The sequence below is a fragment of the Pan paniscus genome, chromosome 1 (genome assembly GCF_029289425.2).
Source record: "Pan paniscus chromosome 1, NHGRI_mPanPan1-v2.0_pri, whole genome shotgun sequence".
Taxonomy (NCBI): domain Eukaryota; kingdom Metazoa; phylum Chordata; class Mammalia; order Primates; family Hominidae; genus Pan; species Pan paniscus.
The window spans coordinates 219,155,600-219,181,614 of record NC_073249.2 but is presented as its reverse complement, the minus strand read 5'-3'; the positions used below and the strand labels follow the sequence as shown (position 1 = coordinate 219,181,614).

The window sequence follows — 26,015 nt, the reverse complement described above, 5'->3', positions numbered from 1 at the left end:
ACTGGTGGTGCACTCCTGTAGTCCCAGCTACTGGAGAGGCTGAGGCGGGAGTATTGCTTGAGCTAGGAAGTTTGAGGCTGCAGCAAGATGTGATTGTGTCACTGCACTCAGCCTGGGTGACAGAGTGACACCCTGTCTCAAAAACAAAAAACAAAAAAAAGGAAAGAAAATGGTGCTGGAACAACTGGACATCTATATGCAAGAAAATGAATCTAGACACAAACCTTAGAATTTTCCCAAATATTAATTCACAGTGGTCACAGACCTAAATATAAAATGCAAAACTATAAAACTCCTAGAAGATAGCATTGGAAAAAAAAATCTAGACAGTCTTGGGTTTGGCGATGACTTTTCAGATATAACACCAAAGGCATAATCCATGAAAGAAAGAATTGATCCTTAAAATGAAAGACAGAAGGTTAGAAAATATAAAATCTTTAGCCAATAAAGACAAAAAGGGAAGTTGGATAATAGTCTTAATACCTGACAAAATATGATTTGAGATAAAAATGTCATAAAACACAGAGGTGTTATATGCATTACATAAAAGTAAAAGAAATAATAGCAAAGAAGATATAACTATCATAAACAGAGACGATTCCAACACAGCCTCAAAATACATACAGCGTCAGCTGGACTGATGAAATTCCAGGCAGGAAGAGGTAAACCAGCAATTCTGGTCTGAAGCTGCTCACGTGAAAGGGCCTCTCAGAATAGTAGGTCAATTCACAAAGAACAAGCTAAAGATAGGAACCAGTGGCATATCAAGGAGGGAGGTGGACATTTTAAGGTAGTACACCCCTCCCGAGCAATTGTCTGTAATTTTATAACAATAATAAATCACAATAAAGCTTTATTGCAAAAAGAAAGAAAGAAAAAGAGAAGAAGGAAGGAGGGAAAAAAAGAAATGGAAGGAAGGAAGGAATGAAGGAAAAGAAAGAGAGAGACAAAGAAAGAAATAAAGAAAGAATAAGCTGGTCTTCATTAAAATTAAAACTTTCTGCTCCGCGAAAGACACTGTTAAGAGGATGAAAAGACAAGCCACAAACTAGGAGAAAATATTTGCAGAAGGCATATCTAAAAGCACTGTTGTCCAAAATATACAAAGAACTCTTAAAACTTTAAAAGAAAACAAACAACCCAATTTAAAAATGGGCCAAAGATCTTAACAGACACCTCACCAAGATACGCAGGTGGGAAATAAACATATGAAAAGGTGCACCACATGATGTGTTATCGGGGAAATGCAAATTAAACAATAAGGTACCACCTGTCAGAAGAACAAAAACCCAGAACTCTGACAACACCAAATGCTGGAGCAACAGGAACCCTCATTTGTTGCTGGTGGGAATGCAAAATGATATATCTACTTTAAAAGACAGTTTGGCAGTTTCCTATAAAATTAAACATATGCTTATCTGTACTCATATGATCCAGCAATCACATACTCCTTGGTATTTACCCAAAGGAGTTGAAAACGTGTATCTACACAGAAACTTACATGTGCATGGATGTTTACGGCAGCTTTATTCATAATTGCCAAAAGCTGGAAGCAACCAAGATGTCCTCTGGTACTGAACGGATAAAGTGTGGTACAACCAGACAATTAAATATTCAAGCCATGAAAAGACATGGAGAAGCCTTCAGTACATATTAGTAAAAGAGGCCAATCTGGGCCAGCAGCGGTGGCTCACGCCTGTAATCCCAGCACCTTGGGAGGCCCAGGTGGGCGGATCACGAGGTCAAGAGATTGAGACCGTCCTGGCCAACATGGTGAAACCCCGTCTCTACTAAAAATGCAAAAATTAGCTGGGTGTGGTGGCATGCACCTGTAGTCCCGGCTACTCGGGAGGCTGAGGCAGGAGAATTGCTTGAACATGGGAGGCAGAGGTTGCAGTGAGCCGAGATTGTGCCACTGCACTCCTGCCTGGTGACAGAGCAAGGGTCCGTCTCAAAAAAAAGAAAGAAAGAAAATCCTACATACTATGTGATTGCAACTATATGACATTCTGGGAAAGGCAAACTATGGAGATAGTAGAAGGATCGGTGGTTGCCAGGAGTTAGACAGGAGGGAGGGATGACTAGGCAGAGCATAGAGGATTGTTAGGGCAGTGAAACTACTCTATATGATACTATAATGGTGGCTACAAGTCATTACGCATTTGTCAAAACCCATAGAATGCACAACATCAAGAGTAAACCCTAATGTACACTGTGAACCTTGGGTGATGATATATGTCAATGCAGGTCTCATCATTTGTAACAAATACAGCGCTCTGGTGAGAGATGTTGATAAAGGGGGAGACTATGCATGTATTGGAGGAGAGGTACATGGGAAGTCTCTATAGCCTTTTCTCAATTATGTGAGCCTAAAACTGCTCTTTAATAAAGTCTATTTTTAATGGCAGGACATGGTGGCTCATGCCAGTAATCTCAGCACTTTCAGAGGCCAAGGTGGGAGGATGGCTTGAGGCCAGGAGTTCAAGACCAGACTGAGCAACATAGCAAGACCCCATCCCTGTAGTCTCAGCTACTAGAGAAGAGGATCATGTGAGCACAGGAGGTGGAGTCTGCAGTGAGCCATAATCGCACCACTGCACTCCAACCTGGGCGACAGAGTAAGACCATATTTCAAAAAAATATATATATATATGTTTTAAAAATATTTTTTAAAATATATTTTTTGAGATAGGGTCTTACTCTATTATATATATTATATAAATATATTATATATAATATATTTATATATTATATATAATATATTTATATAATATATATAATATATATTATATATTATATATTTATATTAATATATTTATATATTAATATATATTTTATATATTTATATATTATATATATTTATAGATTATATATTATATATTTTATCTATATATTTATATATAATATATAATATATATAATATATAATACATATTATATATTATATAATACATATTATTATAATATATTATATATATATATCAGTCTCAGAACTGATGACAAAGACATGAAACTTCAGACAAAGAACCACAGTGACTCCCAGGATAAAGAAAACTAAATCCTTGGTCCTTTACGATGAAACTTTATTGGAGGACATGTAAGAAGACCTGAAGACAATGGAAAGCTCTAGTTTGCTCATGAGTGGGCAAGGTCAACATTGTAGAGATGTCAGTTTTCCTCAAGTTAATTTATAAATTCAGAGCAATGCCAATCAGAATCTTTCTTCAGGGATTTTGAGAAGCTGACTTAAAATTTTAAATGGAAGAGTAAAGGAACATGAATAACTAAGATAAATTTGAAAGCAACTGACTTTCCACTTGGAAAAATAAAATAAAACTAGTTTTCTCTCATCACTCAATATATACAAAATAAAACACCAGATCTATCTGGAAGAACAAAATTGTGAAATAAATTTTAAAAATATAGAAGAGGCTAGGTGTAGTGGTTCGTGCCTATAATCCCAGCACTTTGGGAGGCCAAGGTGGGAGGATTGCTTGAGCCCAGAAGTTTGAGACCAGCCAGAGAAACATAGTGAGACCCTGTCTCTACAAAAACTAAAAAATGAGCTGAGCACCACGGCACACACCTATAGTTCCAGCTATTTAGCAGGCTGAGGCAGAAGGATCCCTTAAGCCCAGGAGTTCAAGGCTGCAATGAGCTGTGATCATGCCACTGCACTCCCACCTAGGTGACAGAGTGAGACCCTGTCTCACACATATATATTTATGGTGTTTGCTTTGTAAGTGTCCCCAGTTGAGAAGCAAAATCTATAAATTTGACTACTTGAAGACTTTAAAATTTTGCATAAAAAAGGTACTATATGTATGATTAAAAAAAAAAGCAACAGATTGAGAAGATATTTTCCCTAAGTAACAAAAGTAGAGTGTAGACATTACTTGCTCATGCTCAGAAGTGAAATATCCTGGGTTGGAGTCCTGGCCACCTCCCAGCTGTGTGATCTCGGGTAAGTTACAGTGTCTCTCTGTGCACCATTTCCCCATCTTTAAAATGGAGTGGGGATTAGCCGGGTGCGGTGGCTCACACCTGTAATCTCAGCACTTTGGGAGGCCAAGGCGGGCGGATCACAAGGTCAGGAATTTGAGACCAGCCTGGCCAACATGGTGAAACTCTGTCTCAAAGATACAAAAAATTAGCTGGGTGTGGTGGCATGCGCCTGTAATCCCAGCTACTTGGGAGGCTGAGGCAGGAGAATCGTTTGAACCCGGGAGGCGGAGGTTGCAGTGTGCTGAGATCACACCATTGCACTCCAGCCTGGGTGACAGGGCGAGACTCCATCTCAAAAATAAATAAATAAAAATAAAGTGAGGATTGTAATAGTACCTCTAAACACAGTCAGGATAGTGCCTGGCACATAGGAACTCATTAATAAAAGTTAGTTGCTATTTAAATAACACTGGCCACACGCAGTGTTTCACCTCTGTCGTCTCAGCACTTTGGGAAGCCGAGGTGGGTGGATCACTTGACGCCAGGAGTTTGAGACCAGCCTGGCCAATATGGTGAAACCCTGTCTCTACTAAAAATACAAAGATTAGCTGCGCGTGGTGGCAGACACCTGTAATCCCAGCTACTTGGGAAGCTGAGGCAGGAGAATGGCTTGAACCCAGGAGGTGGAGGTTGCAGTGAGCCAATTTCACACCACTGCACTCCAGCCTGGGCGTCAGAGCAAGACTCTACCTCAAAAAATAAAGAAATAAATAACACCCACAAATACTTAAGAAAACGGCAAATAGCCAAATAGTGTTTATCAGACTCCTAAGTAGACAGCTCAATTAGCAACCTTCAGCTCCATCTGTGGGCCAAACGGCGTGCTCTTAACTCAGGAAGTGTCTGGCAGGTCTGATTCTGACTGGAGGGATGTTCTGCTCCATGAGGGCCCACAGGGAAAACTGTGGGTTCAACACTAACCTCTCAAGAGGATGTTAGATCCCAAAGCTGTGGCGGTGTTTTTTGTTTGTTTGTTTTTTGAGACGGAGTTTCACTCTTGTTGCCCAGGCTGGAGTGCGATGGTGCGATCTTAGCTCACGGCAACCTCCGCTTCCCAGGCTCAAGCAATTCTCTGGCCTCAGCCTCCCGAGTAGGGGGGTTACAGGCGCCCACCACCATGCCCCACTAATTTTTGTATTTTTAGTAGAGACGGAGTTTCACCATGTTGGCCAGGCTGGTCTCCAACTCCTGACCTCAGGTGATCCGCCCGCCTCGGCCACCCAAAGTGTTGGGATTACAGACGTGAGCCACTGCGCCCAGCTGTGTGTTTTTATTCTCAGATTCTTTTCTTGAAATACTGGAGGAGGAGTCAGAGTCTGGGTTACTCTGGGCTCACAAGATCTGTGACCTCACTCAGCCCCACGTGCTCCTCATCCCTAGACGGGTTGGACAAGGGGACCTCTAAAATTCTCTTTCTAACTAGGTCTTCCATAATGTCCATGGAATTTACACGGGGGAGCGTGACATCTTAAGGACACTTTTTTGAAATAAAATATGGCATTTCTAATGTTTCTAGAAATAGGGGCAAAGATACAGCCCTGACCCCTTTGTTCACGAGGCTGGTGTCACAAGAGAGATGTCCTATATGACACTGTGGGGCAAAAGGGCAGTATGAGCCGAAGCAAGTCCTGGGTCTCCACAAGCACACATGGCTCCTTCCGGGTCTGCCCGAGAGCCTGTAGATCCCCGGCCACCCCTGCTTCTAACCCCTGAGACCCTGCCTAGGTCCCCAAACACTGTCAATGTCTGGTCTTCTTTTCTGACCCCATTAGAAAATAAAAATGACCGGCCAGGCGCAGTGGCTCACGCCTGTAATCCCAGCACTCTGGGGGGCTGAGGCGGGTGGGTCACCTGAGGTCAGGAGTTTGAGACCAGCTTGACCAACATGGTGAAACTCCGTCTCTACTAGAAATACATTAGCCGGGTATGGTGGTATACACCTGTGATCCCAGGATTAGGAGGCTGAGGCAGGAGAATCGCTTGAACCTGGGAGGCGGAGGTTGCGGTGAGCCAAGATCACGCCACTGCATTCCAGCCTGGCTGACAGAGCAAGACTCCATCTCAAAAATTAAAAAAAAAAAAAAGAAAAAAGAAAAATGACCACAGTGGTTATTATCTTAGTCTCATGGTAAGGATTTCAGTTGTAGGCCTATATTTTAGCTCTGATGGGGGTCTATGAGTTTCAGGGAATTAAAAATTCACCTTCCCTTACCTGCCAAATTTATTCACCAGGGGGCCGACCAGGAGGGATCCGATAAACCCTCCAAACGGAAACATGGACACGGTTACAGACCACAGCAACGTCAAGGGGAAGTCTTCCATGAATTCACCGGTCCTACCATAGTAAGTCTCATTGTAAAATTGTTGCATGAGCTAGGAGACAAAGCAAAACAGAACACCAAAATAATTTGATCTGGTTTTGCAAGAAGAACATTAGCTGTTAGGACACCCAGTGAAATAACCTGGGCACACAGAGACCAACCTTATTAACCGGGGGGTGATGGGAGGCAGGACAGAGCTTCATGAGCAGTGAGAAGGGTGGGCACCCACCGGGAGGGCTGGGAAGCCTCTGAGCAGCAAACCACCCTGGGTATTTCTCAGCCAGAAAGGGATGACTCCAATTTTCCAATCAGCTGGGAGACCCCTGGCCCCTCCGGATTCCCCTCTAAACAGCAAGGCCACAGAAGATCTGAGCCCCCTCCTGGAGCCCGGCCCACTGTGTGTCCATCTAGACCTGGCCCATCCCAAGAGCCCTGTGTCTGCGAGTTCCCTCGGGTCTGTGCTGTGTCCGGAGGGTGTTTCCCTCTCCCTTTGCTTCAGGACCCACTGCGTGAACAGCCCCACGCTGGCTAGTCCCACCTAGGCAATGGGCTGCTCCAAACGTCCTCCCCACATCTTGCTCACCACAGTGACCTACCAGTGCTGGGGAGTTGACAGCAGCCACATTGTACCCATACTGGAAGGATGACCCAAAGGCAGCTATCAGGGTTGCCAGGGCAAGCACAAGCGTCAGCCTCTGCAGAGATCACAGCTTAGGTCAGGAAGCAGCCCCAGGGTTCCAGGGCCCTCCCGCTTTACTTCGGTTTCGTAGAAAGATGTAACAGAATCTGAAGATCCGTAGTCTTGAGACTACTCCATTCCTTGAAACCTACCCTCAACCCACCTTGGGTTACAGGCTTTCTCAACCATGGCACTTTTGACACTTGGGGTCTGATAATTCTTTGTTATGGGGGCTGTCCTGAGCACAGCAGGATGTTTACAGCATCCTGTGAACATGGTGCCAGTAGCACCCCTCTCCCCAGCTGCGACAACCCAAGTGTCTTCCAACATTGTTAAGTGTCCCCTGGTGGGGAAGTGCTCCATTTGAGAACCACTGGATCAGAGAGAAGCTGAAACCTACTTCTCTAACACTGCAGCTACTGCAGCTGTTTGAATTGCTCCTGTGACATTCCTGCCACGTGGGGCATTTGCCAACTGCAGCAAATGTGCTCTTGCACCATCTCAAACATAAACTCCCAGAAAATCAAAGAGAAAAAGAGAAATTTTTAGCTATTTTGGCCACTGAAAATTTCCTTTCAGACAATCTTTAATGACAAGAGGAAATTCGTTAGTAATGAAGAGCGGGAGACAGACATGGAAAGAGCTGCGGGCTTAAAATCTACAGGCCTCAGTTTTGAATCTACCTGTTGCCACTTTTCAGCTTAATTTCTAGGATCTTCAGTTTCTTCATCTCTGAAAGGAGGACAATCACACTCCCTACCAGAGTGTTTGCCGGGATTAATTACGACCATGTCTAGCTGCAGAGGTGAATCTGCTGTTGGAGAGAGCTTGGGACGCTGCTCTCTGACTTGCCATCAAAGGACCTTCTGCCGTCTACTCTGATGGACAGCCGCCTTTCTTTCTTTTTTTTTTTTTTTTGAGACGGAGTCTCTCTCTGTCGCCCAGGCTGGAGTGCAGTGGCGCAATCTCAGCTCACTGCAAGCTCCGCCTCCTGGGTTCACGCCATTCTCCTGCCTCAGCCTCCCAAATAGCTGGGACTACAGGCACCCGCCACCACGCCTGGCTAATTTTTTGTATTTTTTAGTAGAGACGGGGTTTCACTGTGTTAGCCAGGATGGTCTCAATCTCCTGACCTCGTGATCTGCCCGCCTTGGCCTCCCAAAGTACTGGGATTACAGGTGTGAGCCACCACGCCTGGCCAGAGAGCCCCCTTTCACAGGTAACACAGGTTCATGCTTGGCCCTCCAGTGACAAGACAAGCACTATCCCACGGAATCTAAATCTACAGAGAATCTTTTTTTTTTTTTTTTTTTTCTGAGACAGAGTCTTGCTTTCTTGCCCTGGCTGGAGTGCTGTGGTGCTATTATAGCTCACTGCGACCTCAACCTCCTGGGCTCAAGTGATCCTCCCACCTCAGCTTCCCGAGTAGCTGGGACTACAGGTGCATGCCATCATGCCTGGCTAATTAAAAAATATATTTTTATAGAGACAGGGGTCTCATTATATTGTCCAAGCTGGTCTCAAACTCCTGGGCTCAAGCGATCCTCCTGCCTCAGCCTCCCAAAGTGCTGGGATTGTAGGCATGAGCCACTGTGCCCGGCCTAAAGAGGATGTCTTGAGAGAGGTAAGTGAGGAGCCAGAAAGGGAGAGAAACAATGATCATTCCTGCCTTGTCATGGGGCCCCAGATGGGGTGGAGTGAACCTCTGAAGAGCAGCACCTGCAAGGAGCCCTGGTGAAGAGCAAAAACACACTATACACACACACACACACTACACACACACACTACACACATACAGTACACACACACAATACACACACTACACACACACTACACACACAACACACACAATACACGCACTATACACACACAACACACACACTACATACACACTACATACTACACACACTACACACTACATACACAATACACACACTACACACACACTACACACACGCCCCTCATGTAACAATACACACACACGCCCCCCCACATGTACACACACTACACACACACTCCCCACATGTACACAAACACTACACACACACACACGCCCCCCCACATGTACACACACTACATACACACAAGCACACACGCCCCCCAAATGTACACACACTACATACACACACGCACACACGCCCCCCACATGTACACACACTACACACCCCACACCCCCACATGCCTCCAGTACACACACACACCTCCCACACACACCCCACACATACACACCCATACCCCACCCCCACACATATGCACACATATATACACCACACACACATCATACACACACCACACACATACCCCACACACACACCACACACATACACACCCACCCCCCACACACATAGGCAGAAATACACCACACACACCACACATACACACATATAATCCCAGCACTTTGGGAGGTTGAGATGGGTAGACTACTTGAGCCCAGGAGTTCTCGGCCAGCCCGGGCAACATGGTGAAACCTCGTCTCTACTAAAAATTCAAAAATTTGCTGGGCATGATGTGCACCTGTAATCCCAACTACTCAGGAGGCTGAGGTGGAAGGATTACTTGAGCACGGGACGCAGAGGTTGCAGTAAGCTGAGATCGCACCACTGCACTCCAGCCTGGGTGACAGTGCAAGACCCTGTCTCAAAAAAAAAAAAAAAAAGAAAAAATCCCTTCTATCTGAGTGTGATGGCAAACGCTTGAATCCCAGCACTTCGAGAAGCTAAGTAAGGTAGGAGGATCACTTGAGCCCTGGAGTTTGAGACCAGATTGGGCAACATAGGGAAATCCTGTCTCTCCCCCCAAAAATTTAAAAATTAGCTGGGTGTGGTGGCACACGCCTGTGGTCCCAGCTACTCACGAGGCTGAGGTGGGAGGATCGCTTGAGCCCAGGAATTCAAGGTTGCAGTGAGCTATGGTTGCACCACTGCACTCCAGCCTGGGCCACAAAATGAGACCCTGTCTCAAAAAAAAAAAAAAAAAAAAAAAAGTTCTTTTCTAATTCTCTTCTCAGTAAGACGAAACTGCAACCAGCTTCATTCACACAGCCAAGTGCAGCTCTTGACCACTCCCTCAGTCTGATGAGTGCCCTAAGGTTTGAAGTCCTTTGGGGTCAGGGGTGGGGTTCTGGCCAGTAGCACAGCCAACAAGCACAGCCCAGCTGGTGGAGCTGGCTGGTTCCCAGGGCTCATGCCCCAGAGTTGGGGGTTCTGCCAGGCACCATGGAGAGCCAGCTCCCTGACCGCTTTGATGGGATCCCAGCAAAAATGATCAGAGAGACTATGGAGGAGAGATCAGAGCGACTAAATGATCAGGCTATAGAGTCTCTGAGCATAGAGCATTCAATTCACCCTCCATTCTTTCACTGCCTCCCTGAATTCAAGCCACAGGCACATTCTGTGGGCGCAGTAGAAATCATGGCTCACTCTCCTGGGAGTAGCAAAGTTATTCTAGGTGGGTTCTCGCTAACCCTGCCGGTCCAACCACCTTCATTAAACAAATATGCATGGCCAGCTAACTGGACTCCAGGAAGCACAGTACCCTCGGGTAAGCAAGACAGCTGCCCCCAGCAGACTATTGTCAATGGTAAAGACACACATTAAGAAACTACATGAGAATGTAATAAACTGTAACTGTAGTAAGTGCTAAGAAGAAAAACACAGGAGTGGTTAAAAAGAGAGGTCTGGGGAGCAGCATTTCAGCTGAGGAGAGGAGGGAGAAGAGAGTGATTCAGAGAGAGGGAACAGCATGTGGGAAGGCCTGAGGCAGGCGGAGCTCAGAACCTTTGAGCATCTGGAATTTGGCCAGTGTGGCTGGAGCGTGGGGAAAGGAGGGCAAACCGGGGTGAGGGCCACAGAAAAGACTGGGCGTTCACTCCATATTCACTCCGTCTGTTCCCTCCATGTGCTCTGTAGCCAAGGAGTGGGATGGAAGGATTTGAACTTTAAAAAAATTACTCCAGGCTGGGCACAGTGGCTCACGCCTGTAATCCCAGCAGTTTGGGAGGCCAAGGTGGGAGGATCACTTGAGATCAGGAGTTTGAGACCAGCTTGAGCAACATGGTGAAACCCCATCTGTACTAAAAATACAAAAATAAGCCAGGCGTGGTGGCATATGCCTGTAGTCCCAGCTACTAGGGAGGCTAAGGCAGGAGAATCGCTTGAACCCGGGAGATGGAGGTTGCAGTGAGCCGAGATCACGCCATTGCACTCCAGTCTGGGAAACAGAGCAAGACTCTGTCTCAAAAAATAAATAAATAACAAATAAAAAAATTACTCCAGCTGCTACGTGCAGAGCAGAAGGGAGACCAGGTTACTGCAGAGGCCAACAGACAGCAGATGGGCACTTGGGTAATGGAACGGGCCACGGTAGGGGTTAAAAGTACCAGCTTTGAGGACTATTGAGGATGCAAATTAAAAAGACTTGCTATCCCATGAGGCAAATGCAAATAAAAATCAGCATGAGACACCACTTCTTACCCTGTGAGTTCGACTTAGAGAGTTCAACTTTTTCAGATTCCACATGTGAGATCATGCAGTGTTTGTCTTCCCGTGCCTGGCTTATTTCACTTTGGTGATAAATTGTATACTTTTATATATTAATATGTACTTTGTGTGTGTGTGTAGAGACAGAGTCTCACTTTGTTGCCCAGGCTGGTCTCAATCCTCCTGCCTCAGCCTCTCAAAGTGCTGGTATTACAGGTGTGAGCTGCCATGCCCAGCCTGTATACTTTATTTATTTAAATTTTTGTTGTTGTTGTTTTGAGACAGAGTCTCGCTCTGTCGCCCAGGCTGGAGTGCAGTGGCACAATCTCAGCTCACTGTAGCCTCCACCTCCTCGGTTCAAGCAATTCTCCTGCCTCAGCCTCCCGGATAGCTGGGATTACAGGTGCATGCCACCGCGCCTGGCTAATTTTTGTGTTTTTAGTAGAGACGGGGTTTCACCATGTTGGCCAGGCTGGTCTCAAACTCCTGACCTCAAGTGATCCACCTGCCTTGGGCTCCTAGAGTGCTGGGATTACAGGTGTGAGCCAACACATCAAGCTATTATTTACATTTTTTATAGAGACAGGGTCTTGCTATGTTGCCCAAGCTAGTCTTGAACTCCTGGTCTCAAGCAATCCTCTCGCCTCAGCCTCCCAAAGTGTTGGTTTTATAAGTGTGAGCCACAGTGCCAGCCTGGGCCTGTGTACTTTAGAGGGGTGAAATTGTATGGTATTGAGATATATTCTCAATAAAGATGCAGTACTACATTTTAAAAGGCACATAGTAGAAAGAAGGCTTAAGCCCTCTTTCTTTCTTTTTTTGCTTTCCAGGAGGGAGAACAAAAAGAATTTGGTACTGGGCTGGATTAGGGCATAAGGAAAAGGGAGGGGCTGAAGAGGATGTGCGGGTCTCTGGCCAGCTTGTTAAAATGAGAAGCCCCAGTGACCCCCAGCCGTGACCGGGAGGGGCTCTCCTTAGAGGCTAAGGAGGTTGCCAAGACTCTGAGCTGTGCTTCAGGGAAAACCAGAAACCACATTCCTCATGCTGTCAGTAAACCAGCTTCCTCCCTTTCATAATACAGAGAACATTTTGAGACTTTAGTAATAACGACCACTCCAAGAAAGAAAAGAAACTTTTTGGGGGATGTGTACCCCTTTAAATGACCGGGCCAGCAAAGCACTGAAATACAGCAGCAGTCACATCTTATTCCCACGTGAGCTAAGTCATCTGCCTGCTATGTGGACTCTACACTGAGTGTTGCCACCAAGTAGCAGTAAATTAGCCTAACAATGCCATACACCAGACACCACAGCGCATACTCTACAGTCAACAATGTAGGCCAGGCGCGGTGGCTCACACCTGTAATCCCAGCACTTTGGTGGGAGGCCGAGGTGGGCGGATCACGAGGTCAGGAGTTCAAGACCAGCCTGGACAACATGGTGAAACCCCGTCTCTACTAAAAATACAAAAGTTAGCCGGGCATAGTGGCACACGTCTGTAATCCCAGCTACTCGGGAGGCTGAGGCAGGAGAATTGCTTGAACCCGGGAGGTGGAGGTTGCAGTGAGCCAAGATCACACCATTGCACTCCAGGCTGGGCAACAAGAGCAAGATTCTGTCTCAAAAAAAAAAAAAAAATGTATAGCCTATCACTAAATCAATGTCATTTCTCTAAACCAGTGAGAATTCCTAACAAACACCATTTGTAATCACTCCTCTCCTGATTTGTCCTTTTTTCTTTAAAAACTTGAACTTCTCCTATGCTCTCCAAAGTACTTCCCAGTGTTTTCCAGGGCTACAGTCCTCAACCTTGGCCCCAGTACACTCTCTACATTCATTTTGCTACAGTTTCTTTTTTTAGGTTGACAATCCTCAAGGCTGACCTTCTGACAGGGTGCGATTCAAGGTCACTGGGAAGGAAGCCCAAACCATCTCCCTTAGAAATCCATCCTGAAGTTTCTGTTGTCAGAGAGACATTCTTTCAGTTCAAAGCTTTTCCTTGTTAGGAATCTCCAGTCAGAATGCAAACACCCCGGAGTAGTTAGTGCTCATGGAGGATCAGTACTTCAAGCTATGTCACTTTATCACACTGTTGAACTCAGTTTCACAAACAGGTAGTGGGAGGGGCAGGGAGAGATGAGCACCGTCAGCCGCTGCGGTGGTTTGGAGCACAGTTTCTGGAGCCCAGGAGTGTGGGCTCGAAGCCTGGCTCTGTTGGGCTGTCTGGCCTTGGGCAACTCCCTGAGCTTCTCAGTTCCTTCACCTTTAGAATGGGGATAATGGGCCTGGCCTGGTGGTCCATGCCTATAATCCCAGCACTTTGGGAGGCCGAGGCAGGAGGATGGCTTGAGCCCAGGAGTTTGAGACCAGCCTGGGCAACATAGTGAGACCTCGTCTCTACAAAAAAAATTTAAAAACAAGGCAGGAGTATCGCTTGAGCCCAGGAGGCTGCAATGAGCTGTGATTGTGCCACTGTACTCCTGCCTGGGTGATAGAGCCAGACCCTGCCTCAAAAAAAAAATTTTTTTTTGAGGATAATGTTACCACCACAGGAATAAATGAGTTCACTGGTATAGAACACTTAGGACCATGCCTGGTCTGTAGTAGGTGTTACAAATGGGTTAATTAATTAATCCATTAATTACAAATGAATATCAGTGAGGACCCGGAGAGCACAGAGGGGTGTCAGTTGCTCTAGGATACTCAACTAGTTGCTGGTGGAGCCACTCCACAAAAATGTGTCTTTATTTTCCAAAGCACTTCGGCATCTTTTTATTGAGGTGGGGAACTTTATTCAACAATCCTTTGTTTTTTTTTTGAGACAGAGTCTCACTCTGGCTGGAGTCACGCAGGCTGGAGCGCAGTGGCACTATCTCTGCTCACTGCAAACTCTACCTCCCAGGCTCAGGCGATCCTCCCACCTCAGCCTCTAGAGCAGCTGGGACTATAGGCACGGTCCCCATGCCCAGCTAATTTTTGTATACTTTGTAGAGACCAAGTTTCGCCATGTTGCCCAGGCTGGTCCCAAACTTGTGGGCTCAAGCAATCCGCTTGCCTCGGCCTCCCAAACTGATGGGATTATAGGCCAGAGCCACTGCACCTGGCCCTCCATTCTTATGTAGTTGTAAAATACCTTGTTGTACCTTTTTCTTTTCCTAATCCATTTTATTTTTTTTTCTTTCAGACCAACAGTCTTTTCTTCCTGGCAGAAAGTCCTTGGTGCACATCTGATAGATGTCAGTGTTTGCCCTCTACATAGGAGAAAAGCAGGGCTGAGTGCAGTGGCTCAGGCCTACAATCCAAGGGCTTTGGGAGGCTGAGGCAGAAGGCACACTTGAGCCCAGTAGCCCAAGACCAGCCTGGGTATAGTGAGACCCCGTCTCTTCAAAATATTTAAAAATTAGCCAAGCGTGGTGCTACATGCCTGTAGTCCCAGCTACTCGGGAGGCTGAGGTGGGAGGATTGCTGGAGCCCCGGACTTCAAGGCCGCAGTGAGCTATGATCCCACCATTGCACTCTGGCCTGGCCAACAGAGTAAGACCCTGTCTCAAAATTAAAAAAAAAAAAAAAAAGGAAAAAGAAAGAAAAAGAAGAGAAGAGGCCAGTGAGGCCACTGCCACACAACCACTGAGGGGCAGGCAGCTGGCTCCACACTGCCAGACGCCCTCCTCCCTGGACCGCGCAGCCTCTGTAGCCTTCGCCTGCCCCCGCATTTCTCCTTGGCTCCTACATCCCCTCTTGGCTGCACTTAATGATTTCCCGGATTCTTACAGACCATTGGGATCGCTTCCTTCAGAGTGTTTCGGGAAGCCCAGCACGCCCCAGCTTTCTCCCCAAGGGGCAGGCTGCTCTCAGGAGCGGGAAGCCCATCTCCACCTTCATCCCTCTGGCCCAGAGGAGGCTTCCTTCCCTGGAGGGCTGAGGCAGCAGGCAGCTGGGTCAGCCCACGCCTCTCGCATGTGGCCACCTGAATCATTTCCTTTCGCAATGTGTTACTCAGTTTCAGGGCCGGCCACGTGGGGGTGTTTCCATTCCTTTCTGCAGCTGCACTTGGTGGACGTGGGGAACGTGGCAGTTGTGCCTTTCTCTGGACAGCAGAGGACCTCCCTGAACCCCAAACACCTAAGTCCTCATCACCTCCGTTTCTTTTCTATAAAATGGAGGTGATGACACTTGATTTGTCTAACACTTTCTTAGTTGTAAGACAAACAAGATGACCCAAGCGAAGGGGCTGAGTAGACTCCAAAGCAGTGCCTCTCAGTTGAGGGCTGGGAGTTGATTCTGCCCTCTCGGGGACATTGGTTGTCACTCCTGGGGGAGGGAGCTACTGCGTCTAGAAGGTAGAGCCAGGGATGCTGCTAAACATCTTATAACACACAAGACAGCCCCTACAACAAAGCATTAGCCAGTGCCAAATGGCAATCACGCGGAGGTGGAGAAACCAGCCTAAAGAATGATTGAAAAGTAGTAACATTTACGATGGCCGGGCGCGGTGGCTCACACCTGTAACCCCAGCACTTTGGGAGGCCGAGGCGGGCAGATCACTTGAGGTCAGGAGTTCTAGACCAGCCTGGCCAACATGGTGAAACCCCGTCTCTACTAAAAATACAAAAATTAGCCGGGTGTGGTGGTGCATGTCTGTAATCCCAGCTACTTGGGAGGCTGAGGTGGGAGGATTGCTTGAGCCCAGAAGGTGGAGGTTGCAGTGAACCTTGATTGCACCACTGTACTCCAGCCTGGGTGACAGAGCAAGACTCTGTGTCAAAAAAAAAAAAAAAAAAAGAGAGAGAGAGAAAGAAAAGTAGTAACATTTACGGGGAACTCACTCTGTGCCAGGTACTTTACATGCATTATCTCATTTAATTGCTCCAGCACCCTATGAGGCGGTATGGTTATTACTCCCATTTTACAAATGAGAAAACTGAGGCACTGAAGAGTTAAAGAACTTACCCAAGTCCCACAGCTAGAATAGGATGGAGCAGGAATGAATCCTGGGGGCTTCTACTTTCCAGGCCCACTCTTTTTTTTTTTTTTTTTTTGAGATGAAGTTTCGCTCTTGTTGACCAGGCTGGAGTGCAATGGCATGATCTCAGCTCATTGCAGCCTCTGCTTCCCAGGTTCAAGTGATTCTCCTGCCTCAGCCTCCTGAGTAGCTGGGATTACAGGCACCTGCCACCACGCCTGGCTAATTTTTGTATTTTTAGTAGAGATGGGGTTTCACCATGTTGGCCAGGCTGGTCTCGAACTGCTGACCTCAGGTGATCCACCCACCTCAGCCTCCCAAGACCCACTCTTAATCTATGTGCTACAGAGCATGTTTCCAGTCTGCCTATGGTGAGGGTCTCACATCCATGCCTGAACAAATGCTGTTTTGCAAAAATGTGCACTATCCTTCCTCCACTCCAAATATAAGCAGATGCTATTGTGATGAATAAATGCAAATTCTTATAAAGTGTTAATAAGTCAGTGTTACTTTTCTGACATTATGCATTTTCCTCAATCAAGGGAATCTAGAAAGTAAACTGCAATTACGTTGCAGGAGTCCATGAAAATCTTTCCTCTCTAAAACAAGGGAGCCTCAGGATCTAAAAGGCAGGAAACCTACGTGACAGATCTGAACTAAATTCAAATCAAGCAACGCCTTTTCTGAGTTTATCTTGCTTTCATGCAGCTCAGCTATGTTACTTGCTGAAAAAATTAACTGCCCTGAAGCCAAAAGCAAAACGAAAGCAGAGCGAAACATCTCACCAACCATAGAAGGATTTTGCAGCTAACATGTTTGGTTCAAGTTGGGACAAATGAATCCTTTGGGTCTCTTCCATTCAGTTACAGATCCTGCTTTTAAAGGCTGTTCCAGTAGAATGATTTCCACAGAGCACTTGTCTCTAAACCTCTCTCCTCCCTATAAAAGACCACCTGCTGGACAAGACTTTCCCCCTCTCCCCACCATGATCCCTCCCAACACAGAGTTCCCTCTGCAACACCAGGAGCCCCCCAGCGACTCTCCAGGAAGGCTGAACAGGCCCTGGCAGCCAAGCCTGCTCTTGGCCCCTTTCCCTGAGCAACACACTCACCCCTTCCTTCATGCTCTGATCCTGTTGCTCCATGCTTGCTCTGGAAGGGCAGAGTGCCGCTCACCTCCTTTTAGCCAAAGTAACGCGTGCACTGAATGGAGAGAGAAGACATTCTGGGTGCACTTTGGCCATGCCAAATAACAGCCAATAGCATTTTTATAGCCAGATTAAGTCAGAATAACCCTTTCAGGAACCTGGTCTTCCTTTCACTTCTGCTTTTAAATGAAACGTCTGGGGTTTGGCTAAGTGGGTGCCCCCTGGGGACTGCAGGCCCAGCATTGTCCTGATGGAACAGTCTGCGGTATTTCCCCATTGCTGAAGTCTCTACCAGTCAGGCTCATGGTGAATGACTGGAAGGGTTATTTCTGTCAGGAACGCGTGGCAAACAACAGCTGTCCTCCACCCTACATGACACCAGGTAATCTGAGGGCAACAGATTGGGCCACTAGAGACCTCATAGATGCTGTCCCTGCCAGGAAAACTACAGTCAAGTGTCTCTTGGTGGAGAGTCAGTTTTGCCCAAGTCACCGTGTAATACTGTTTGGGGAAAGTTTCTCGTTTTCTGTTTTTTTTTTTTTGAGACGGAGTTTCGCTCTTCTCCCAGGCTGGAGTGCAGTGGCATGATCTCAGCTCACTACAACCTCCGCCTCCCAAGTTCAAGCGATTCTCCTGCTTCCACCTCCTGAGTAGCTGGGATTACAGGCGTGCACTACCATGCTCGGCTAATTTTTGTATTTTTAGTAGACACGGGGTTTTGCCATGTTGGCCAGGCTGGTCTCGAACTCCTGACCTCAAGTGATCCACCCTCCTTGGCCTCCCAAAGTGCTGGGATTACAGGCGTGAGCCATCGTGTCCGGCCTCTTATTTTCCATTTTAAGGAGCTCAGAATGACCTAGGGATGTTACTTTCTGTGTATTCATCACTACTGGGAAGGTGGTAAATACCTCGAACCCCTTTCCAGGCAGGGCAGGGAAAGTGAGTCACACCTGCCGGTCCGGGTCCGGCCATCTCAAGGCCAGGCCACTGTCAGCCCCCCATGTTTGGCACTCATTCAGCTGCCACAGGGCACGCCAGCGCAAGTGGCCAAAATCCAAAGTCTCACAAGTCCCACAGGTTTTTATCCTTACAGGACATACTCCCAGTTCTATTTGCTGTGGCGTAAATCCAGTTACTTTAGTGATTGATTCTGAATCTCACGCATCTTTAAACAAGCAGAGACTGGGAGGCTGTGTTAGGCACTGTTCTTTGCATTAGCAGCAAATCCCCAAAGTTGCTCAGGGTGGGAGACTGTGAGAAGCCTAGCAGCGTGGCCATCTGTGTGTGTGTGTTGGGGGGTCGGGGGGGGGTCCCTATTCACAAGGGAGAACTCAGCATTCCCTTTCACCAGCTTCACTGCCTGTCTTTTTCTTCTGCATATCACTGTCCTAGCACACTGACTTGTGACTAACGCATAGCAAGACCAGAGGTTTCCAATTATTTCAAAGATCTAGAAAAAGTTTCCAAAGAAAATGCACTTTAATTGCAGGGGTAGGGTGGGGAGAGGAAATCAACGATGGGGGAGTGAGGAGACGGGTACAGGTGTGCAATCCAACACAAAGAAGAATCCGGCCGGGCGCGGTGGCTCACGCCTGTAATCCCAGCACCTGGGGAAGCCAAGGTGGGTGGATCACCTGAGGTCAGGAGTTCGAGACCAGTCTGACCAACATGGTGAAACCCTGTCTTTACCGAAAATACAAAAATTAGCCAGGCATGGTGGCAGACGCCTGTAATCCCAGCTACTTGGGAGGCTGAGGCAGGAGAATAGCTGGAACCCGGGAGGCGGAGGTTGCAGTGCACCTAGATCACACCACTGCACTCCAGCCTGGGCGACAGAGCGAGACTCATCTCCGTCCCCCATCCTCCCCCCAAAAATAATCGTCCAAAGTTTGTAGTCATCAGTCATGTCAAGTGCATGACACCTGCTTCTATCTAGGCCCAGATCTTCCACTTCTCCCTGCCTTTGGGCGAGGGGGTAACTAAAACCGGGGGTCGCTGCGGGGGACGCGGACACTCCCAGTCCCCGCCTTGACGGCCCAGCCCGGGGAAGCGGGGACAGTGAGCCAGGCCCTCAGGCCCAGAGGGGATCATCCCGGGAGCTGCGGGCCGCAGCACCCGGTTCCTGCCAGTGACAGGGCGTCGCAAGCACAGCCATGGCGTCACCAACGCTCGACCCGTGCTTCCGCCCTGGAGGGAGCCGAGCGCGGGGAGCGGGGCGTGGCGGGAGGCCGTCATGACGCCAGGCTGCGGGCCGCTCAGCCAGTCCCTCTGCCTGGTGGGCCTGCGGGCTCCGGGTGGGTCCTGTCCCTGCCCAGGACCCTCTGCCTCAGCCCGGGTCCCCCTCAGCCTCGGTCCCCCTCTGCCTCAGCCCAGATCCCCCCCAGCCTCAGCCCGGGTTCCCCTCCGCCTTTGCCCGAGTACCCCTCAGCCTCGCCCGGGTCCTGCTTCTGGCCAGGGACCCCCAACCTTCGTGGCGGGTGGACCAGCCTCCAGGCCCCTGCCTCAGGCCACCATGAGGCCGAGGCCTGCAGGCTCCGCGAGCAGGGCGGGGTGGGAGACTGTGAGAAGCCTAGTGGCTCAAAGATGGAGGAGGGGGATGGCAGCGGTGAGGTGGGACTGAGGGGAGGGGAGTGGTCCTGGCAAACCTGAGGCAAGAGGATGGCTTGAGCCCAGGAATTCGATCATGCCACTGCACTCCAGCCTAGGTGACAGAGCAAGACCCTGTCCCTAGAAATTAAAAAAAAATTAAAAATTAAAGTTCCATCTGGATGTCCAGAGGTGAACTGATGAGGGGACAAGAGACCGCTGGATTTGGGAGTGGGGAGAAGGAGGAGTGGAAGGTCTTTGCCGTAGCCCAGGTGAAAGAACAATGTGACTTGGACCAGCATGGGGATGGAGAAGACAGAAGTAGATACACTTGAGGGATATTTAGGATGGAAAATTGACAATCACTTGGTGATAGGATGGGGGAGAGGAAATAGGAGCGTTTCTGTTACTGTTATAATAAAACACAACTAGGCCAGGCGTGGTAGCCTGTAAACCCAGCACTTTGGGAGGCTGGGGCAAGTGGATCACTTGAGGTCAGAAGTTCGAGACCAGCCTGGCCAACATGGTGAAACCCCGTTTCTACTAAAAATACCAGAAAAAAAAAAATTAGCCGGTCGTGGTGGTGTGCACCTGTAATTCCAACTACTTGGGAGGCTGAAGTAGGAGAATCACTTGAACCCAAGAGGCGGAAGTTGCAGTGAGCTGAGATCGCACTACTACACTTCAGCCTGGGTGACAGAGCGAGACTCTTGTCTCCAAAAAAAAAAAAAAAAAAGTAAAACAGAAATAAAAGTTACCTTTCTGAATCAGAATGAAAAGCAAATGTTTTATATAAGAAAAATTTAACCAGGGCAAAATATTGGGTTAACACCATACCACAAAGCAAGGTGGCACATCGCCGGGCTGTTCTGTGACCAGACAATGATACCAGGACTTCAGTCACTACTGGCCTCACCTCTGCTAGGAATGTTCTAGAATTTTAAAGTTTTGCCACGGGCCTCTTTTGTACAGGCTGCTAATGGCTTCTCCTCCCCATCCATAAATCCATTTGGTCAGTGCCTCTTCTGTAGTAATAGAATTGGGAACAAGACCTGCGGCTGCCCAAAATAAAGACATTTCCCCATTGCTCTTGCAGTCAGTACAGACATAAAGTTCCGCTTAATGCAATGTATGCAAGATGCCATATGGCAGGCAGCTTCCAGAAACTTTGCTCTCTTAGCTTTGCCTATTTCTCCATCCTGCTTCCTGGAATGTAGATGCCACCAGCTTGGGCCTTGAGATTGAAGCCCCACAGGACAGAGCACCAAGCTAGGAGGAGCTGGGGCCCCTTACCCTGTGAAGCACCATCCCAGCTCCCCACCACCAACCTGACTTAGTAGGGAAGAAAAATACTTCATTTTGTTTTCCGTCACTTGCAGCTGAAACTGTTTCTCACTGGTAAAACTATTAAATGGATGTCTGAAAATCTGTTAGGACAGAAAACAGGAAGATATTCCACCAAAGCCCCTGGTGGTGCAAATGGTGGAGTCTCTTCTGCCTCACTCAGTACATGCTTCTGTACTGTGAGTTAGTTAGTTCATTTGCAGATGGTAAACAAGAGAATGCTGGCCGGGCGCGGTGGCTCACGCCTGTAATCCCAGCACTTTGGGAGGCCAAGGCAGGCGGATTACAGGAATTCAAGACCAGACTGGCCAACATGGTGAAACCTGGTCTCTATTAAAAATACAAGAATTAGCCAGGCTTGGTGGTGGGAGCCCGTAACCCCAGGTACTCAGGAGGCTGAGGCGGGAGAATCGCTTGAACCCAGGTGGTGGAGGTTGCAGTGGGCTGAGATCAAGCCACTGCACTCCAGCCTGGGTGACAGCGCAAAACTCCATCTCCAAAAATTTAAAAAAAAAAAAATACTGTCAGTAGAATGCAGAAATTGTGTTTGTGTTCTTAGCAGCATGTTCATATAATAGTTTGAGGTGGTGGTGGAGCGGAGGGGGGCAAGCATTCTCTCAATGAAAGAGCAAGGCTTAGCAACTGTAAACCAAAAAGTATCTGAGACAGGTCTCAATCAATTTAGAAGTCTATTTTGCCAAGGTTAAGGACATGCCCAGAAGAAAAAAGCAGAATCTCAGAAACAGTCTGTGGTCTGTGCCTTTCTCCAAAGATGATTTTGAGGGCGTCAATATTTAAAGAAAAGCTGGCTGGAGGGGAAAGAGGGAGAGTATGGTAACCTACATGTTACAAGAGAAAAGGTACAAGTAGAGGAATCAGCAATTACATGTCTGTCTCTTGCTCAGTAAATCAGCACTTTACATAAAGTGAGGTGAACACAGAGTAGCTACTTGTGGGGATACTTAACCTTTTATCTGTCGCTGTCTGCTTAGGAACAAAAGGAAAGACAGCTCCTTGCATGACTCAGCTTTCAGCTTAATTTTGTTTTTCCTTTTTGGCAGAGTGAATTGGGGTCCTGAGTTTTTTATTTTCCTTTCACACAACGTATGAAGACCTTAAAGAGAAAACGCTGCAAATTCTGCAGGGCTCTGGGCTGGTTTTGTGATTTCAAGAAGCACTTTCTCCTGTAATCCTAGCATTTTGGGAGGCTGAGGCAGGAGGATCGCTTGAGCCCAGGAGTTCGAGACCAGCCTGGGCAACATAGTGAGACCTTATCTCTACAAATAATCAAAAATTATCCGGGTGTGGTGGTGTGCACCTGTAGTCCCAGCTACTTGAGAGGCTGAGGCAGAAGAATTGCTTGAGCCAGGAACTTCAGGCTGCAGTGAGCTGTGACTGAGCCACAGAACTCGGCTTGAGCAACAGAGTGAGATCCCGTCTCAAAAAACAAAACAAAACAAAAAAGAAGTGCTTTCCAAGCTTTCTGTGGAGTCCTAATTAGGGAAAAGGAGTCAGGTTGGCAGCACCAGGGGAAAGCAAAAGAGAAAGCAAATAAGCTATAAATCTGCCTTTCTTCATGGTCCAGAACAGATAAACAAAAAGGAAGCAGATGAGTTATAGGTCTGTCTGTGTTTATGTCCCAGGAAGTGTAGCCTTCCTGAGCAAATAACACACATAACTCACAAACTTCCCGTTTCACATCAAACACCTCAATTTATCAAACATCCCGGCTGACAGAAGAAGGCAGGTTAGCTCCTGCAGCCGTGGCGTAATCCAACATCCCAAGAGCCATCCTATAAAATCTCCAGCAAGCCTGTTTCCTTGCAGTCCGCTCCTCTTCTGCTGATACCGCCCGTCGCCTCCTTGCAACATATTTTCCTACTTTCTCTAATAAATCTATCTTTCTCTACCTACAACTGTCTTGGTAAATTCTTTTACTCCCGTGCCACTGGCCCAGACAGTTGTCACTCCCCTGTGACCCTTTCAATAATCTTAAACTAAAAGGTGGAGTTAGCAGGGCAGTTGAAGATATTTTCATATGTAATTTGTTTGTTTTAATTGATTATAGCCTGAATTGGATTTTCAATTTTTTTTTTTGAGATGAAGTCTCACTCTTGTCCCCCAGGCTGGAGTGCAATGGCATGATCTCAACTCACTGTAACCTCGGCCTCCCAAGTTCAAGTGATTCTCCTGCCTCAACCTCCCGAGTAGTTGGGATTACAGGCACCTGCCACCACGCCCGGCTAATTTTTGTATTTTTAGTAGAAACGGGGTTTCACCATGTTGGTCAGGCTGGTCTCGAACTCCTGACCTGAGGTGATCCACCCACCTCGGCCTCCCAAAGTGCTGGGATTACAGGCGTGAGCCACCGCGCCTGGCATTTTTTTTTTTTTTGAGATGGAGTCTCGCTGTGTTGCCCAGGCTGGGGTGCAGTGGCACAATCTCAGCTCACTGCAACCTCCACCTCCCAGATTCAAGCGATTCTCCTGCCTCAGCCTCCCGAGTAACTGGAATTACAGACGCGCGCCGCTACGTCTGGCTAATTTTTGTATTTTTAGTAGAGGCGGGGTTTCGCCATGTTGGCCAGGCTGGTCTAGAACTCCTGACCTCAAATGATCTGACCGCCTCGGCCTCCCAAAGTGCTGGGATTACAGGCGTGAGCCACTGCACCTGGCCGGATTTTCAATTTTGATGAAACAGCTCTACTAGGAGTGAAAGGCCCAAAGACCCTAATCTGAGAAGAGAAAGCAGAAGTTCCCCCAGGCGGTGGAGATCTGCCCTAGCTGCTGTGCTTATCAAGACTGCATTTATACTTGTTTGTATTCAGATTGTAAAACTGCATAGGATTCAAGTGGTCCTTGCCAGTCCTTTCTCCCCTTAAGCCCTGTTATTTTGATGTGCCACTTGGCAGAATGTCATGTTCTTTAGGAACATGTATATCACATGATAGCAGAAATGCCTATATGTGCCTTTGATGCACAAAACGGGGTTGCTATCAAGGTGGTGTCTATATTTGGCTTGCTTGATTGATGGGGAGAGGAAATGGCTCTTGGCCACACCCATTTATTAATCTAAAGGAAAAAACTGAGGTGAAATCCATACAAGTAGAGAGTTTACTTGGGCCAAGTTTGAGGACTGCAACCCAGGAGCATAGATTCAAGTTGCCCTGAATTTATGTTCCTATCAGCAATAGTTACAAGTGTGGTGTTTTTTTTTGTTTTTGTTTTTGAGATGCAGTCTCACTCTTGTTGCCCAGACTGAAATGCAGTGGCATGATCTCGGCTCACTGCAACCTCCGTCTCCCAGGTTCAAGCGATTCTTCTGCCTCAGCCTCCCTAGTAGCTGGGATTACAGGCGCCTGCCACCACGCATGGCTAATTTTGTATTTTTAGTAGAGATAGGGTTTCACCATGTTGGCCAGGCTGGTCTAGAACTCCTGACCTCGTGATCCGCTTGCCTCAGCCTCCCAAAGTGCTGGGATTATAGGCATGAGCCACCATGCCAAGCCTTACAAGTGGGTTTTTAAAAGAAAAAAGGAAGGCTGGACATGGTGGCCCATGCCTATAATCCCAGCACTTTGGGAGGCTGAGGCAGGCAGATCGCTTGAGCTCAGGAGTTCAAGACTAGTCTGGCCAAAATGGTAAGATACCGTCTCTACAAAAATACAAAAATTAGCCAGGCATGGTGCTGCATGCCTGTAGTCCCAGCCACTTGGGAGGCTAGAGTGGAAGGATTGCTTGAGCCTGGGAGGTGGAGGTTGCAGTGAACTGAGATAGCGCCACTGCACTCCTGCCTGGGCAACAGAGTCAAAACCTGTCTCAAAAAAAAAAAAAAGCAAAAAAAAAAAAAAAACACAAAAAAACAAACAAAAAAAACCCCAGAAAAGTCTGGACGCAGTGGCTCACGCCTGTAATCCCAGCACTTTGGGAGGCTGAGGCAGGTGGATCGCCTGAGGTCAGGAGTTCAAGACCAGCCTGGCCAACATAGTGAAACCCCATCTCCACTAAAAATACAAAAAAAAAAAAAAAGAAAAAAATTAGCTGGGCTTGGTGGCAGGCACCTGTAATTCCAGCTACTCGGGAGGCTGAGGCAGGAGAATCATTTGAACCTGGTTGCAGTGAGCCGAGATCATTCCATTGCACTCCAGCCTGGGCAACAAGGGTGAAACAGGGAGAGAGGGAGGGAGGGAGAGAGGGAGGGAGGGAGGGAAAGAAGGGGAAGAAGGAAGGAAGGAAGGACGGACGGGAGGGAGGGAGGGGCAATGGGAGTGTTGGTCCTGATCCAGACCCCAAGAGAAGGTTCTTGGACTTCGTGTGAGAAGGAATTCGGGGTGAGTCCATAGAGTAAGGTGAAAGCAAGTTTATTAAGAAAGTAAAGAAATAAAAAAAAGGCTACTCCACGGGCAGAGCAGTGGCCTGGGCTGCTCAACTGATTATACTTATAATTAGTTCTTGTTCTTTGCTAAACAAGGGGAGGATTATCCACTAGTTTTCT

The 26,015-nt window shown here is 47.5% G+C and overlaps 1 protein-coding gene across 10 annotated transcripts in view; it reads right to left on the bottom strand.

Annotated features, from left to right (window-relative positions):
- Positions 1-26,015, bottom strand: part of SLC2A5 (solute carrier family 2 member 5) — a 51,675-nt gene that overhangs the window by 15,177 nt on the left and 10,483 nt on the right. For 3 of the 10 annotated variants that reach the window (XM_055104215.2, XM_055104209.2, XM_055104219.2), the window contains 4 exons: positions 20,237-20,318; positions 17,556-17,646; positions 6,922-7,020; positions 6,217-6,377 (listed from right to left, as the gene is read on the bottom strand). In XM_055104215.2, the coding sequence (XP_054960190.1) occupies positions 6,217-6,377; positions 6,922-7,020; positions 17,556-17,588 (293 nt within the window). In that variant the 5' untranslated portion in view covers positions 17,589-17,646; positions 20,237-20,318. Of the gene's footprint in view, positions 1-6,216; positions 6,378-6,921; positions 7,021-17,555; positions 17,690-19,513; positions 19,776-20,012; positions 20,196-20,236; positions 20,319-21,014; positions 21,228-26,015 lie in introns of those variants that run through there. The other 7 variants (XM_034954772.3, XM_055104213.2, XM_055104207.2 and 4 more) reach the window with 6 other exon arrangements.